Source organism: Silurus aristotelis (genome assembly GCF_946808225.1).
Source record: "Silurus aristotelis genome assembly, chromosome: 28".
In the NCBI taxonomy this organism is placed as follows: domain Eukaryota; kingdom Metazoa; phylum Chordata; class Actinopteri; order Siluriformes; family Siluridae; genus Silurus; species Silurus aristotelis.
In genome coordinates, this window is record NC_139601.1 from 1,972,114 (window position 1) to 1,987,389 (window position 15,276).

At 40.2% G+C, this 15,276-nt stretch overlaps 2 protein-coding genes across 2 annotated transcripts in view; both read right to left on the bottom strand.

Annotated features, from left to right (window-relative positions):
* Positions 1–90: 90 nt before the first annotated feature.
* cav4a (caveolin 4a) lies at positions 91–3,282 on the bottom strand. The gene is made up of 3 exons (XM_083533863.1): positions 2,923–3,282; positions 2,510–2,697; positions 91–1,836 (listed from the first exon to the last, which is right to left on the bottom strand). Exons 1-3 carry the CDS (start codon positions 3,271–3,273, stop codon positions 1,686–1,688), a joined length of 690 nt encoding a protein of 229 aa, XP_083389989.1. The 5' UTR covers positions 3,274–3,282; the 3' UTR covers positions 91–1,685.
* A 4,174-nt stretch (positions 3,283–7,456) lies between these two features.
* LOC310721820 (putative G-protein coupled receptor) overlaps positions 7,457–15,276 on the bottom strand; it is a 9,197-nt gene continuing 1,377 nt past the window's right edge. Inside the window, exon 2 of the mRNA XM_083533818.1 lies at positions 7,457–10,550. Coding sequence (XP_083389944.1) covers positions 9,129–10,454 — 1,326 coding nt within the window. The 5' untranslated portion in view covers positions 10,455–10,550 and the 3' untranslated portion in view covers positions 7,457–9,128. The remainder of the gene's footprint in view (positions 10,551–15,276) is intronic.

Consider the following 15,276-nt stretch of genomic DNA (forward strand, 5'->3'; position numbering starts at 1 on the left):
GAAATGGAATAGAAATCTGTCTACTTGGAAAAGACGAAAAGTTTCTCCATGGGTGTGGCTGTGTCTAATTTTGAACCTCGCTTGTGTGTGTTTTTGTTTTTTGCCAGGCAACTACACAACACCCCAAAGGAACCGAGATTAAATATAGATGTCTGATAGTCAGTTCCAAATTCCGTGCATGTAGACCACAACAGAGCGAGAGAGAGAGAGAAAGAGATGGTCTAAATCGTACCATGTCCTTCATACCACTCTCTGAACATCAGGTTCTAAAAGGTGGGTTTTATTGCTTAGGGTTTTGTATGAAAAAAGTTGTCTAAAATCTCCTTCTTCCAGAGTTTCCGCTTCCAGCCACTAGAGGGTGCCGTTCTTGTGAGTCTGACAAATTGTAGACGATCATGGTGATTGTTTTGTCTGGAGATCACCGTGTCTCTACGGTTGTGGTTCGTTTTTGTTCTCGTGTCAAAACTGGCTTCGGATCAGTAGAAAAACCGAGGCGTCCACCAACAACCACCCTCACAGCTCTCACAGCCAAATAACCACACATTAGCATCAAAATGGTGTGCTCTGAATAATCAGGTCCGGTGCAACAGTACAGAATAATTTGTGCTTCTTTTCAAGCAAGAGAATCCCTCATTTAGTTCAATAGCTGAGATAAAACACGGCACGGCCCCACTTTGAATTTAAATGAGAGATGGAGGGATAAGACATGGCCCTCTTTTTTTTATAACATCATACAGATTGAAGGTGAAAAACAACACAATGCAACATACTGTGTCACAATAATACCTGTGTAGTTACACACCTGTAATATAACCCTGGGTTGGGGAAATGGTATCCAGAAGTTCATACAGATCCTTGTCATCTTTATGTGCTAAAACTGATTTTCTTTCTTTCTTGCTTAGGTCTTAGCTTTTCAGCAGTTTGAAAGTAGGACGTTCAGTGTGTGAGAAAAATCACTGTATATAGACAAAAGTGTGTGGACACCTAGATTTTTGGAGTGTGCTTGTAGAGATTTGTGTGAGATTCATTCAGCAACAAGGGTGGTACCAAAAAGTTATGTACTGATGTAGGTGAGGTGAGAAGGTCTGGGGTGCAGTCAGCAGAAGATCTTCTCAAGATCTTCCACTCCAACCTGTGTAAAGCATATCTTCCTGGAGCTGGCTTTGTGCACAGGGGTATTGTCATGCTGGAGCTGGTTTGGGTCTCCTAGTTCAGGTGGAGGGAAAATGTTGTGCTACTGCATCTGAAGACTTGTATACAATTGTGTGCCTTCAGCTTGACTGAATGTTTGGGGGAGGAAACACGTATGGTCAGGTGTCATTCAGGTATTAAAGACACTCAACCTAAAGAGGGACAAAGGTAACTTTTCAGGGTCTTCACTGGCACCATATTGCGCAATATCCAACACGCCTGCCTACCGCAGTGCCTCGTCGAATTGGATGGTGTTTATAGATGCCACGTATAACCCACATCTCCTTAAACAGTGCAGTATACAGTCAGTATGTACAGAATGATCACGACCCTTTCTTGATGTATTAATTCCTTAGCAAACTCTGACACCAGACCTATCTGGTTATTAGCGCACATCCGAACAAATCCATGAAGTCCTGTCGGTACCACAGCACATCTGGTGTCCGTGTCTTTTCTCTGGTAGCACCTGCTTAGATAAAAATGGTCTATTTTCTTTATTCACGTGTGAGTCGAACGCTGATGCTCGTGCAGCATTGGGAGGCGCTGTGGTAGACGGGGAGGATGAAGGTTTCCACAAGGCTGCTCCAGAGCGTCTTCAGCCAGCTGGTGTTCATGAAGATTACCTTTACACATGGAGTGAGGAGCCTGAAAGACAAGAGAAGAAAACTCATAAATAACATGCTGTTATTCATAAAAGATATAGAGGAAAGCTGGAGTCATTGCGTTCTTCTTTAGCAAATGGTTTGGAGTCGCCAGGATCCGACTCAGGTAGGAGGCGTGGCCTAAAGTTTGAAGGTGGAACTCTAAATGATAACAGACCTAGTTTTCTAATTGGATGTTATGTTGGGAAGCCCTGTGGTATACTAGGTGAACTGTAGACATAACAAGAACATTGAAAATCCTCTTCCTTCCACCACGGTAGATTGGTAGGGAAAACCGCCCAATCGGGTGTGTGGATCAGAAAAAGTGGAGAAGGTAGGAGATGGTAAAGGTGAGGTCTTTCTCTAAGAGTCCATTCTGAATAAGGGGTTAAAAACTCCTAAATATTACAGACTTAACCTCTAATTTGGTTTTATTTACAATATGGATTTATTCTTCTGTATACAAACAGTGTGCAAATATAATTTTTTTAATCAACATTAATTTCACAGCACCAAATGGTCTGGTTATGAAGAAAGAAGATTTTGAGATGAACTTAATTATTTGACATACTGTTCCCTTTATGGATGCAGTGTATAAATGCTGGATTTTTTCACCCCATGAAATATTATTTGAAAGCAGGATATTATTAATATTAAATGAAAACGACTTTTTGTACCAGATGTGAAGGCAGGTGAGGAACGCGAAGAGAACTCCAGCGACGATGGAGAAAGGGATGGCGAGAACGGCCGTGATGATGCGATACAACCAAACCCGGGACACCTCAAAGAGAGCGTTGCTCCAGAACCACACCCGGTCTCCGGTGCGTACCGAAAGAGGCTCGGCTATCATGTCCTCGAAACTCACCTGAACACAAACACACACACAAACGTCAGCATTACCTGGCCTTTCAGCATCGTAGCTATATAATTGCTTGCTATAAGTAGGGACATAATACCTCATGCCTGATCATTATAGGAGAATAATACACAGTAATGTGTTAAAGTAGAGTTATTGCTTCTACTATGATACACAATTAATTCTAAGTCCATTCTTATCTATAAAAAATAAAAAAGTAGAACATTTTATTACCTTGAGGCATTCGTTCATCTGTCTCGGATCTCTCTCGTTGATCAGAGGCCTCGTGTCGCTCTCTGTTGAGACCATATCCTCCTCTTCCTCTTCCTCCTCCTCTTCTACCTCCATAACCGTCTCCAGGTGCGTCTTCCATGGCTGCTGTCCCTCGCTGTCCTCGCTGTCTATATCGTCCCCAAGGTCGATCTCTGTATCTACAGGGGCCGTGCTCCGCATCATGGTGGCGGTCAAGAGCGCAAACAAAACTCCTAAACACAGTAAAACTCTGATCCGTGTCTTGACTGCAGTGCCGGGGCTGAGGGACGGATATATTAGGAAAGTGACTGTGCTTGTACAAGAATTCCCCATGGGAAGATCTGTAACCCCCTGCTAGGAGAGCTATAAATACTGCAGGATGGGCAGTCACCTGGTAAACACTCCTCTCGTAAGTAACCAGAGAAGCACATCGAGGGTCAGACCCAGGTTCCTCACAATGAAAATCGTTTGGCGCATGACTGTAGAGATACATAGATACTTAGATGGGCCACTATGTGATATTTGGAGCCCATTGATGCCCTTCCTCTGTTTGAACTTTCATCATTCCCCACGAATGACTCTACCTTCTCTGTGACTACCATATACCAGATGATCTGCTGTGGAAAACAGGGCAGGGGACCTGTTTAGCATGGGTAATTCCTGGGCCAGAAAAAGACTAAGGAACAAATTTGAACAAATGTGGGAACCAATATAAAGCCATGTCCAATATAATATCATGTTCAGTGACTTTTTACAGATTGTAGGATTGTTTTGTGTGCCATAATCTGCTTTCTTTCTTTTTTATTTTCTAAACCGAAATATGAAGAGTTTATTTGTCCTTTTTTACGGTTATTGTTTGTTTTGGATTTTGTAAAACCATAATGAAAATGATATTTAAAAAGCTGATACTGTGGCTCTGTGCGCCACTGGAATCCATTACGCACACGGTGAGCTGATGAATGGGTTTGTGATGGTCGAGTGACCTGTCACTGTTTTCTAAAGGCTGTAAAAAAAACATAAAACACTTCAGAGTCAACATTCTGAGCATTACAGAAAGACTTCAGACCAGGTGAACACACTGACTAGCATCTTTACATTTGTATTATTCTCTCAACAACGTAGGCAGAGATTTTTATTAATCTTACATGACAGGCACTTTCTGTTTCGTTAGTCAGAACTACAAGATCGTTTTTGTGATCGGCACTAATAAAGTCGTCTTTCAGTGAAACACTGTGAAGCGGCCCTCTCTGAGCTCTTCACACACGTCGTCATTTTCTTGTGTGAACACAGACGCTTCAGATAAATCCAGATTCAAATACAGAAATTTTGCAAATTTTTTGGATCTCTCTTTTATTAAACACAGCGTCAGTCCAAACACTTATCTACCGAATGGAGCGAATTAAAGTGAAACATCTCCATAAACTCAAGTAATAGCTCAACCCATATGTTTTGTATGTATAATTGTATAATTTGAAATGTATAATTTGAAATGTAATTACAGGCTGTCAACTAATGAAGTTTACAGTGTGTTTGTGTGATGTGTTTGTGTGTGTTTTATATGAAAGGGAAGATAAAGTATGAAAAATAGGCAGAGAAAAGAGGAAAGAAAAAAAACAAGTTCATACAAATTCACACACACACACACACACACACACACACACACACACACACACGCAATACACTATAGTGCTTAGTGATTATGTGCAGCATTTACTTACTGTCATATATGAAGACGCTAATGGACTATAAGTATCTGTGGCAGATGGCTCTCTGTGTGTGTGTGTGTGTGTGTGTGTGAGAGAGAGAGAGAGAGAGAGAGAGAGAGAGAGAGAGAGAGAGAGAGAGAGAGAGAGAGAGAGAGAAAGAGGACATGCATTAGATCTTTGGATTATAAAAGGAGAGGAAAAAAAAAAGAAAAAAAAAAACCCAGACCAAAACAGAAGCTAAAAATAGGTCACGTTTCATTTACTTTTATTTCCAAAATGAGTTCATTTCTATGGAGTGGATTAGAAATAGGATTTTATCTTTTATCTCTTTCTTTGCTGAACTCACTGACTCGCCTCATTGACTCGGTTATATAGCAGATTGAACATTCTCTATAGAAAGATGCTCTCAGTGGCGTCACTTTTGGGTGGATCAATCTTTAAACTGAGACCTGACATCTGCATGAAGCACTCATGAAGCATTTACACTGTATGGATAAAAGTGTGTGGACATCTGAGCGTAAAATTTGCTTTTTTTAAACATCCCATTCCACATTTAGTCCCAATTTTGCTGTTATATTTACATCCACTTTTCTGGGGAGATGTTCCACTAGATTTTGCAGTGTTCTTGTGGAGATATATGCTCATTCAGCCACAATGGTGTTAGTGATGTAGGTAAGATGAGGAGGCCTGGGGTGCAGTCAGCGTTCGAATTCATCCCAAAGGTTTCAGTAGGGTTGAGGTCAAAGCTCTATAGCCGGAGATCTTTCACATCTTCCATCCCATGTGTTGCAAATCTTTATGGAGCTCGTTTTTTGCACGGGGGCATCGTCGTGCTGAAACAGGTTTCCGTCTTCTTGTTCAATTGCACGAAAAATGATGTTCTGTGTGCCTCCAAATCTGTCGTTTGAAGTAGAGCCTCATATGGATGTAAAAGTCAGGTGTCCCAATACTTTTGTCCAAGTACTTTATTTCTATTGGAACATCCACAATAAAATTGTTAAGATGCTCTTTGCTGGATGTTCTCATAACAAAGATTTTGTGCTTTTAGCTGCGTAACTAGTTAACGCTCGGCCGCGTCGTTCCCATGACAACTCACGTGGATCTGTAGGCACGTATGACTTCAAACGATCCAAATTTTATAATCAAGCAGATCTTGTGTGGAAAAGATATCTGACAAAGATTCTCTTCAAATCTAAACAGGAGAAACGACACAAGGATCAGCAGAAGCCCATTTATATCCTGCACAATGGGGGTTATTTTTAGTGGGACAGTTTTACTTTCTATACTCTGATCTGATATTTTGTTGAATATCTGTATTTTAAACTGTAGATTGCATCAATCTAAATTTAGATGGTTGTGTAGAAATGTGTCATAGGATGGCGTGTGTGTGTGTGTGTGTGTGTGTGTGTGTGTGTGTGTGTGTGTGTGTGTTTGTGTGTGTTATGTTTAAACAGGTGTAGCATGTCACCCTGCTGCTTCTACAGATGCTCCAGTGTCGATTTTCTCCTATATAAGTGCACACATCTACATCAGAGTCCCAACTCTTGATAAATCCTCTGCTGTAGATGGACAGATGGAGAAGTGGATGGTAAGCTGCTTTAAAAAGAGAGGCAGTGTGGTACAGTAAGCCCTATAATAGTGTTATTGTATGATGCATGGCAAGTTTTATACAGGATATTTTGTAGATGAGTCTATAGTATATATTAATATGCGTTTCTCAGTAAATTGTCACAGGGTTTAATCTGGTTTCATCAGATGATCATGTTATCAAGGGGAAAAAAACGACCAAGTATTTCAGTAAACCTTCTTTGCACAGCTTCATGAAGATATGCTTTACATGGGCTGGAGTGGAAGATGTGCTATAGAACTCTGATCTCAACCATACTTATTAACTTTTGTCAATATTTTGAAGCTTCGACTTCATTTCTATGTGATATCTAATGATTTTCGCAGTGGTGAGCAGTAGTGAAGTAAACGTAATGCGTTACTGTACATTATTAGCTTTTTCACGTATCTGTACTTAACTGAAGTGTTTCCATTTGGGGAAAGTCAAATATCCTACTTTTTACTCAACTACATTTTGTGAAATCCTTTTTATTTATGAGGATAAAAACGTAACTGGTCATACACGCAGCGATCCTCCAATCAGGGTCGAGCACACGCTCTGTTATGAACGTGTTCTGATCGGTGCTCGGTGTATCTACTGATCACCAACATTCAGTTCAGCATCAGTTCAACATCAAGCAGAACATTTAGAGAGGAATAAATGATGAAGAAACTCCAGACTCGAACTCGACACCACACACGTGACCTCGTTTACACCATATATTTTTTTTAAGTAGTTGAAGGTTTTGGGCTCATGATCATTGTAATAGAAATCAATCATCCATAGATCAGTGTGCTGAGAGTCACATTAGAGTCTTTTCACAAGAGAGTCTGGTGACAAAAATGATCTATGGCTGGTTAATCCAATTCATGCAACATCTACATACTGGTTCTGTAGTTGTACTGATGTCCTGTAATCATACTGTTTGGTCTGTGCTAAGGAACAGGTTCTTTCGGAACCCCAACAGGGTTGAAGCAGTGTTTGAACAAAAAAAGGCGTTTTAGTTACTGGCTTGTTATGGAGTATTAAAAAGAGCAGGCGTTGATAATGCCATTACTTATGTTTTTTGAGTGATAAGCAGGTCTTTCTTCATCCCCCGGACCTCAACTTGTAGACACATTATCCAGCAGCGGAGCTCGCCAGGCCTGTTAAATCATTTTTTTTCTTTCTTCTTAACAAAGACACGTTGTGTAACGCTGTGCATGTGACTAAGCGAAGGGTGTTTTATTCAGCGGGGAGACAGGAGAAACATCTCAGAAACATTTCATAGTCACATGGAGAAAAAAAAAGAGGCACAGTTTTTCAACTCGAATAAATACAAATCCAAATAAATATATTTTTGCACATCACAAATGACTGAAAATGAATGTTAAAACATATTAACATATAAAATATTTAAAATGTACTTAACACCACCATGTAACATACACTAATACAGAGTCTTTAGTGTTGTGCAGCTGCGTAAAATGAGGTGAATCAGCAAACAACAAACACTTGAACCTAAATACAGGATACTCGTTAAATGAAATAATGGCAATACTGGGGGTTTTCTGATACAAATTTCTGAGTTGTCATTGTGTGGTTTGATGTGTTTTAAGGCGAATGAAAAAAGAAAAACGTGTTGTCATGGACCTCCATGAAATTTTTGGATCGGTTCTGAATGAAACGCAGATGAAGATGATATTTCAAGGTGTTATTGTGTAAGGAATTCCTGCCAACTTCTCTGTAAAACTAACAGCCCTGAGCATCCGAAGTCGACGCAGATATCGTGACCTCAGCATCGTTTTTTGATTTGTGGATGTCTGATTCAATCTAATTTAAGTCACACACACCTTTTACTTCAGGAACAGACCAGAAAGTTGGTCATTTCTATTAATATTCTATACATCTTCATTATTAAAAAAAATAAATCACCAGTGGTGTAGTCCATGTTAAAAGTCAGTATACATTAACAGCCCTGTATAAAAGTGTGTGTGTGTGTGTGTGTGTGTGTGTGTGTGTGCGCGCGCGCGCGTGTGTGCGTGTGTGTTGGCTTGACTACTTAATATAACATGCCATTAGCATGGCAAAGCAGACCCAAAAAAGATTCAAACGATATATTTTTTTGATCTTCCCCCATCCAGATTTGTGATTATACCTGCACCTGGCATTTGTGCAAATTCTAAATTAAATTAGCAGGAATTATAGAGCAGTTTTCATATTTTCTTTACCGTTTTCTGCATTTTTTCCATTTATTTCTTTTCTGAACATTCCAGATTTGGATCTGATTCCAAATCTTCAGGATTTGAAGGTTTTAGTTTAGAACCCATTTTCAATGTTACTGATTTGTGTCCAATGTAAATGTACCAGATTCGGATCTGATTAAACACTCCAGATTTTTGGTTCCGATTAGAAGGTTAAATTAGAAACTTAAACGTTCCAGACTTGCCATCCGGATCTTCCAGATTTTTTTTTTTTTTAACAGATTTCAACTTTGATTTAGATTTTAATTATTTTAGATTTGAAAGTTCAAGATTTGGATCCATTTTTAAAATGTCTCACATTTGGACCTTTTAGATTTGGACCTGATTGGAACATTACAGATTTGCATCTGATATAACCTGTCCACTTTTGGAGATTTTATATTTTATATTTTCCGAAACAGATCAGTGTTAAATGTTCCAGATTCGGATATTTTTGAATGTTACAGATTGGTATCCTTTGTAAATGTACCAGATTTTTTTCATCCTGATTTGTATCTGACATTTCAGATTTGGATCCCTATTGATGTTCCATATATGGATCAAAATTTCATCGTTCCACACTTGGATGCAATCTGGATACTTCAGATTTGTACTGTTTTGAAATTAATTTTATGGATGCCCTTTACCAAGTGCCTAAGTCAGTTCCTCAGGGATCTGTCCTGGTATCCTGAACCCTGTTTGATCCAATGTGTTTCTGGGAGTTGCAGTGTTGTAACTGCTGCGTGTGGCATCCACAGAGCTGCTGCGCTTCAAAAAGTGCAGGAAATCTTCACGTACCGAGGCGCCATCGTGTCCCGATGCCGGTGGTCTGGTGGGTCTGCTGGGCGATCGGCAGCAGCAGCACATCGTCTTACACACCTCTTCACGGATCTGGCGGTTTAGCAAACCGTAGAAAAAAGGGTTTGCTGCAAAAGATGAGTAGGCCAGCCACGTGACGGGGCCTTCCGCCTCGTCAGCCGAGCTGTGGGCGACACCCAGGGACAAGTGTAGGTGGAAGGCAAAGTATGGTAGCCAACAGAGTACAAACTGGCCCACGATGACTGCCAGTGTGAGCGCTGCTTTACCCCCCACCAGGGTGCGGCGTGGCCTGCGAGATGCGTGTGTCCCTGTCCCTCTCCTGACACTTGAGCTGCTGGTGATGATAGTGGTTTGGCTGTTGACCGAGTCAGAGCGGTGTTTTGGACGGGGTGTTGCAGGCACCCAGCTAGGCAGAGGACCCCTGTGTCGGGCAGCCATGTGCGCCACCTTGTAGACATTGGCGTAAACGGCTAGGATAATGGCAGAGGGGACGCAAAAGCAAAGCACGCAGAAGATAATAGAGAAAACACGCCGGTGCCCGCTGTGGCTCCAGTGAAGCGAGCAGTGGGCAGCAGCGATAGCGCTGTGTTGGCGATAACTGGGCCACCCAAACACAGTGGCCAATCCAAGGACAGCGGACGCCAACCAGACCAACGCCATAACCGCAGCAGCAATACGGGGAGTCATTTTGGCCTCGTAGCGCATCGGGTGCACGATGTAGTAGTAGCGTTCGACGCTGATTGCTGTCACCGTGAAGATGGAGGCAGAGATCAGGAAGGCGTTGAGGAAGACGTACAGGCGACACTCCAGGGGCGTAAAGATGACCCCGGCGAAGATCGGTGAGCCGCACACAATGGCGAGGGGCATGAGGAGTGCCGCGCACAGCACATCTACTCCGCAGAGGTGCCACACGAAGCTGTACTTTCTCAGGTGTGGTGCCTTCAACACGACGATCAGAACAGCCAGGTTTGCCAAAAGAGCCACGGCGTTTAGTACCACCATGGCAGCCAGGCCCATGGCATCACGGAGACGGGACTGTGGGTTGGACATGGTGCCCAGCTGCATGCTGGGGGTTGGGTGCACGGATGTGCCATGTTCCAGGGAGCGGTTGGATTGTGTTTCGTTGAGGTTGGGGAGCTGAGGAAATCCAGATGCTGCCATCTTTGGAGCTTCTATTTACGCAGCTCGGGTCACGATCACAGATTCCTCCATTGTCCAACACAGGGGGCGCCGGGATTGACTAATCACAGGTCGGAGCTGTTAATAAAATAACAAATGGGTAATAAGTAAAAAATCCTGTTAAACATATATTTTTTAATGTTGTTATGTCATGATGGTATTGATGGTAATATCTCACAATATTCCATTTAAATATACCTTATGATTGCTTACGATGTGATGTCTGCTGATTATTCCTTAAAATGTTTTCATGTACCAATATATAATTTTGCTTTATCGCAGACTACTTGGTAGACAGTAAGGAAGTAAATGTAATTTGTTACCGTACTTAAGTAGCTTTTTCATTTATCTAAACTTTACTGAAGTATTTCCATTTGGGTAGATTTCACTTCAAAGTTAAATATTCTACTTTTTACTCAACTACATTTTGTGAAATCGTTGTTGTTTCTTTTTATTAATGAGGAAAAAAACGTAAGTGGTGAAACACGCAGCGATCCTCCAATCAGGGTCGAGCGCACGCTCTGTTTTAAACTTGTTTTGATTGGCGTTTGATGTATCTACTGATCATTAAGAGAGGAATAAATAACTCCAGACTCGAACTCGCCACAACACACGTGACCTGATTTGTGTGATTTTTTTTTTTTAAGCAGTTCAAAAGAAGGTTTTGGGCTCATGATAATTTGAACAGAACTCAATCAGTGTTTGACTCATTAATTTAATTATATTAATAGATCAGCGTGCTATAAATGATACTAGGAACATTATAGCCGTAATAAATCTTAGTACTTTGGATACTTAAGTACATTTGAAAGCAAATACTTTCGTACTTTTACTCAAGTACAAGTTTAAAAGGAGCATTTTTTACTTTCACTGGAGTCTTTATAAACTGTTGGAATTATGACAGTGTAATCGCTTTACAGTCCAGTGATGAGTATCAGGCCTTTTATTTTTTTCTTTATTTTCCACTTGTTCTATAGGCGCTAAAGTGTGTCACATTGTTTTCTGCTCAATTCTAGACTCATATTCGTTTGGTTCAATATTTGTCCGGCATGGGGGGAGTCGTTTCTGAATCGAAAGAGTGGGAGTATGATCACTGAGAATTATTCATGATAAACTCTTTGTATTTCTCTGTTATTATGCTCTCTCTCTCTCTCTCTCTCTCTCTCTCTCTCTCTCTCTCTCTCTATCCTTCTCTCTCTTGCTCCCTTTCTCTTTCTTTCTGCCCCTCTCTCTATCTCTAGCTCCTTTGGTTGCGCTGCATCTTCCTGCATCTCCCAGTGACCTCCTTCTCATTTCACATCCCTGCTCTCTTTCTGTCTTTCTGTGTGGCTCTCTCTCTGTCTTTTGCTCTCTCTCTGTCTTTTGCTCTCTCTCTCTCTCTCTCTCTCTCTCTCTCTCTCTCTCTCTCTCTCTCTCTCTCTCTCTCTCTCTTTCTTTCTCTTGCTAACCTTTTGATGGTGAGTATAATGAGGCAGCTTGTTGGGTTGCAGCTGCGGGAGGCTTTTCTGCTGTAAGCGGCATTAGCATCAGAGTGAGGTCACTGTCACCTGCACCTCATCACACACACACACACACACACACACACACACACACACACACACACACACACACACACACACACACACACACACACACACACAAACACAAACACACACACAATCTCTTTCTCTTGTTTTCTTTCTGAAATGCACGCACACACACAAAACCCCCATGCACAAAAGCATCCTCCCACACAATCGCACAACGTGCACTCGTAATACATGTCACATACAGCGCACACACACATATACACACTACTCAAAATTTTAACAAAATCAACAACATAAATCCTCAAAACTGCGAGCATGTAAATCGAGCAGCATGTTAAGAAAAGATTCCCAGTTCACTCTGAACAGTTCTGATTACTGAGGTTCAGAATTAAACCTGAAACGTGAAACGCCATCTAAAGCCGATCAAGCATCCTGATCTCAGACCTGTTTTTTCATCCAGGCACTGAATACACTTTATAGGCACTAATGGTTGTTATAAAGGTGTGTGTGTGTGTGTGTGTGTGTGTGTGTGTGTGTGTGTGTGTGTGTGTGTGTGTGTGTGTGTGTGTGTGTTACATCATCACGGCTGCATGGTGTTTTTTTTTAAGATCTGCACCCCTCACCCCTATCCATCAGATCCATCAAGATCTGATGGATAAGGGTGAGGGCTTGCAAACTCAGCTATCATGCTTTTTTTCACTCGTTCGGACGAGGAAACCAAAGAGCTTTATCTCCAAACACACTCCTCACCCATGTGGTGTGAAACATTGATAACGAAAGCGAGTACAAACATAAAATATTGCCTTGTCTTTAAACCTCTGTCCAGCACACACACACACACACACACACACACACACACACGTAAACACACACATGTACAGAGAGTAGACATGAGCATCTTTCATTGAGCATCGTGTCCATTTTGTGCCTTTCTCAGAATCTTCTCAGAAAGTTTCCCAGAATGCTTCACTGCTACAGGATCATTAGTTCAGGCCATGTGGCACGCTTCTGATTTTATCCTCTCTAATCTGCTCTTAAGGACCGAGTTTCGTACACGGTGTATATTAATGAGGTACACGAAGGTCAGGACAAAGAGTTGTTTCAGATTATGACAGTTATATAAGAACATGGCCGTTTTTTTTATAACATCAAACGCCATGAGATCCCAACTCTTTATCTTTAACTGTATGGATCTATCTATCTATCTATCTATCTATCTATCTATCTATCTATCTATCTATCTATCTATCTATCTATCTATCTATCTGTCTGTCTGTCTGTCTGTCTGTCTGTCTGTCTGTCTGTCTGTCTGTCTGTCTGTCTGTCTGTCTGTCTGTCTGTCTGTCAATTCCTTCATCCCTCTACCTATTACCATTCAAAATCTATCATATTTGAAAACTTCAGCTTGCTGTGATAAAAAAAAAAAAAAAAACGGATGTAAATTTGCTCAGAGTGTGTTGATTAATTTTCTATAACAGCAGCCCTGACAGTAGTGCAGCTGCGAATCACTGGTTTAAATTATTCCACCTGTTCTAATACCTGACCGTTTCTATAGCAACGAATAATAACTCATGAGCAAATGTCACACGCCGACATGATTGTGCCGTTATGTAACATACAAAAAAGGACAGATGGTTGCTATGGTGATCATAAGCTTTCTGAAAAGTCTGGCTGGATGCAGTGTTAAGTAGCATTGCCTGATGTACTGTACATACACCAGGTGTAAGGCGTCACTTCACTCTGCTGGTTTTGATTCGTGGCACATCTTGAAAACTGGTGGCTGGTTCATGAAGAGTTCATCATACAGTACATGTGATATGGAGTCGTTCCTGATTGTAGGCAGCCTGTAAGACCTTATAGTTTGATGTATATATTTAGGCCCTGGGTTCTGCCTCACAATACATTACTGTTTTACCACTTTACATGTTCCTACTGCATTTAGTTTTCGACATAAACATCTAGACGTCCCAGTTTATTTAGATGGAACACTTTTATAAGATTAGATGAGATTAGATAGAATAATATTTCAATACTGTTATTATTATTAGTGTACATTTTCGGAAACTTTCCATCAGCACTTCTGAGGAATTTTGGAAATATTCCAAGCTGAAAACTTATAAGGCATTTACAGGAATTTTTTGGAATTAATAGGAAATTTGGGGAAATATATAAATTGTATGATATACAAACATAAATATAAACGTTTTGTTTGGTCATAACTGACATGCATTCATACTAAACTAAAACAGATTTTAAAAAAATGGCATTTTTGTCTGATTAATTGTAAGTAGAACAATTATAGATATTTCTTTATATATATTTCACAATATTTTGATTTGGTTCTGTATTTTTGATGAAATAGGTGCAGGCTATGTGTCCAAACTTTTGACCAGTACCATACTTCTGTATGATAACAGAAAACTACAGAAGGTAGGAGAAAGAGCATCACAGCTCGATCTAGCTGGCTTTATCGATTGTCAATTGCTTTCATGTAGTTGTAAACATAATTATGTAATATATTTGTCATTTACGTAAATAATGGCCGGGATGGAAATTTTTTGTAGAAATGATGTGTTTTATGTAATGGAGAAATGCACAGTACATGTAGGGGGCGTGGCCTCAGTAGTCCTGCAGTAGGTGTGTGGTGTGCATGTGATTGATGAATGTGCAGGAGAGAAATTCAACTTAAATTGCATAAAATATGGTTGTTTTAACAAAGTTTTCCCACAAGATATTTTTTTTACTACATGTATATTCCCTGTTATAGGATAACCTGCAGGTTAGTAAAATTCCAGTTTATTTTTTATCAATTCCCATCAAAAGTCTTCAAAATACAACTCTAATTATACGCCTGTATTACTTTTAACATTGAATAATACAAATATACGCTGATACACTAATATTTGTACATATTAAAAGTCTGACACTTACTGAACATTACTGTACTATCAGGCTGAATTTTGCACCACTGACGCTGCCCCACATTTACTCTACATTTACTCTTTTACACACTGTAAAAAAATTATATTACAGAATTATTGTACAGATTGCCTTCTGATTACACTAACATGGGATTATATGTAAATTATTACACTACCATCCAATTATAGTACTTTTACTATACTCCTATTGTATTCTACTATTGTTATTATACTACTGTTAGATTCAACTTTATTTTGCTATTATTATTATTATCATCATCATCATCATCATATTTTAAGTTTTATACATCAAAATATATCATATTCTGCTAAAATTATTCTTTTAAATTACAT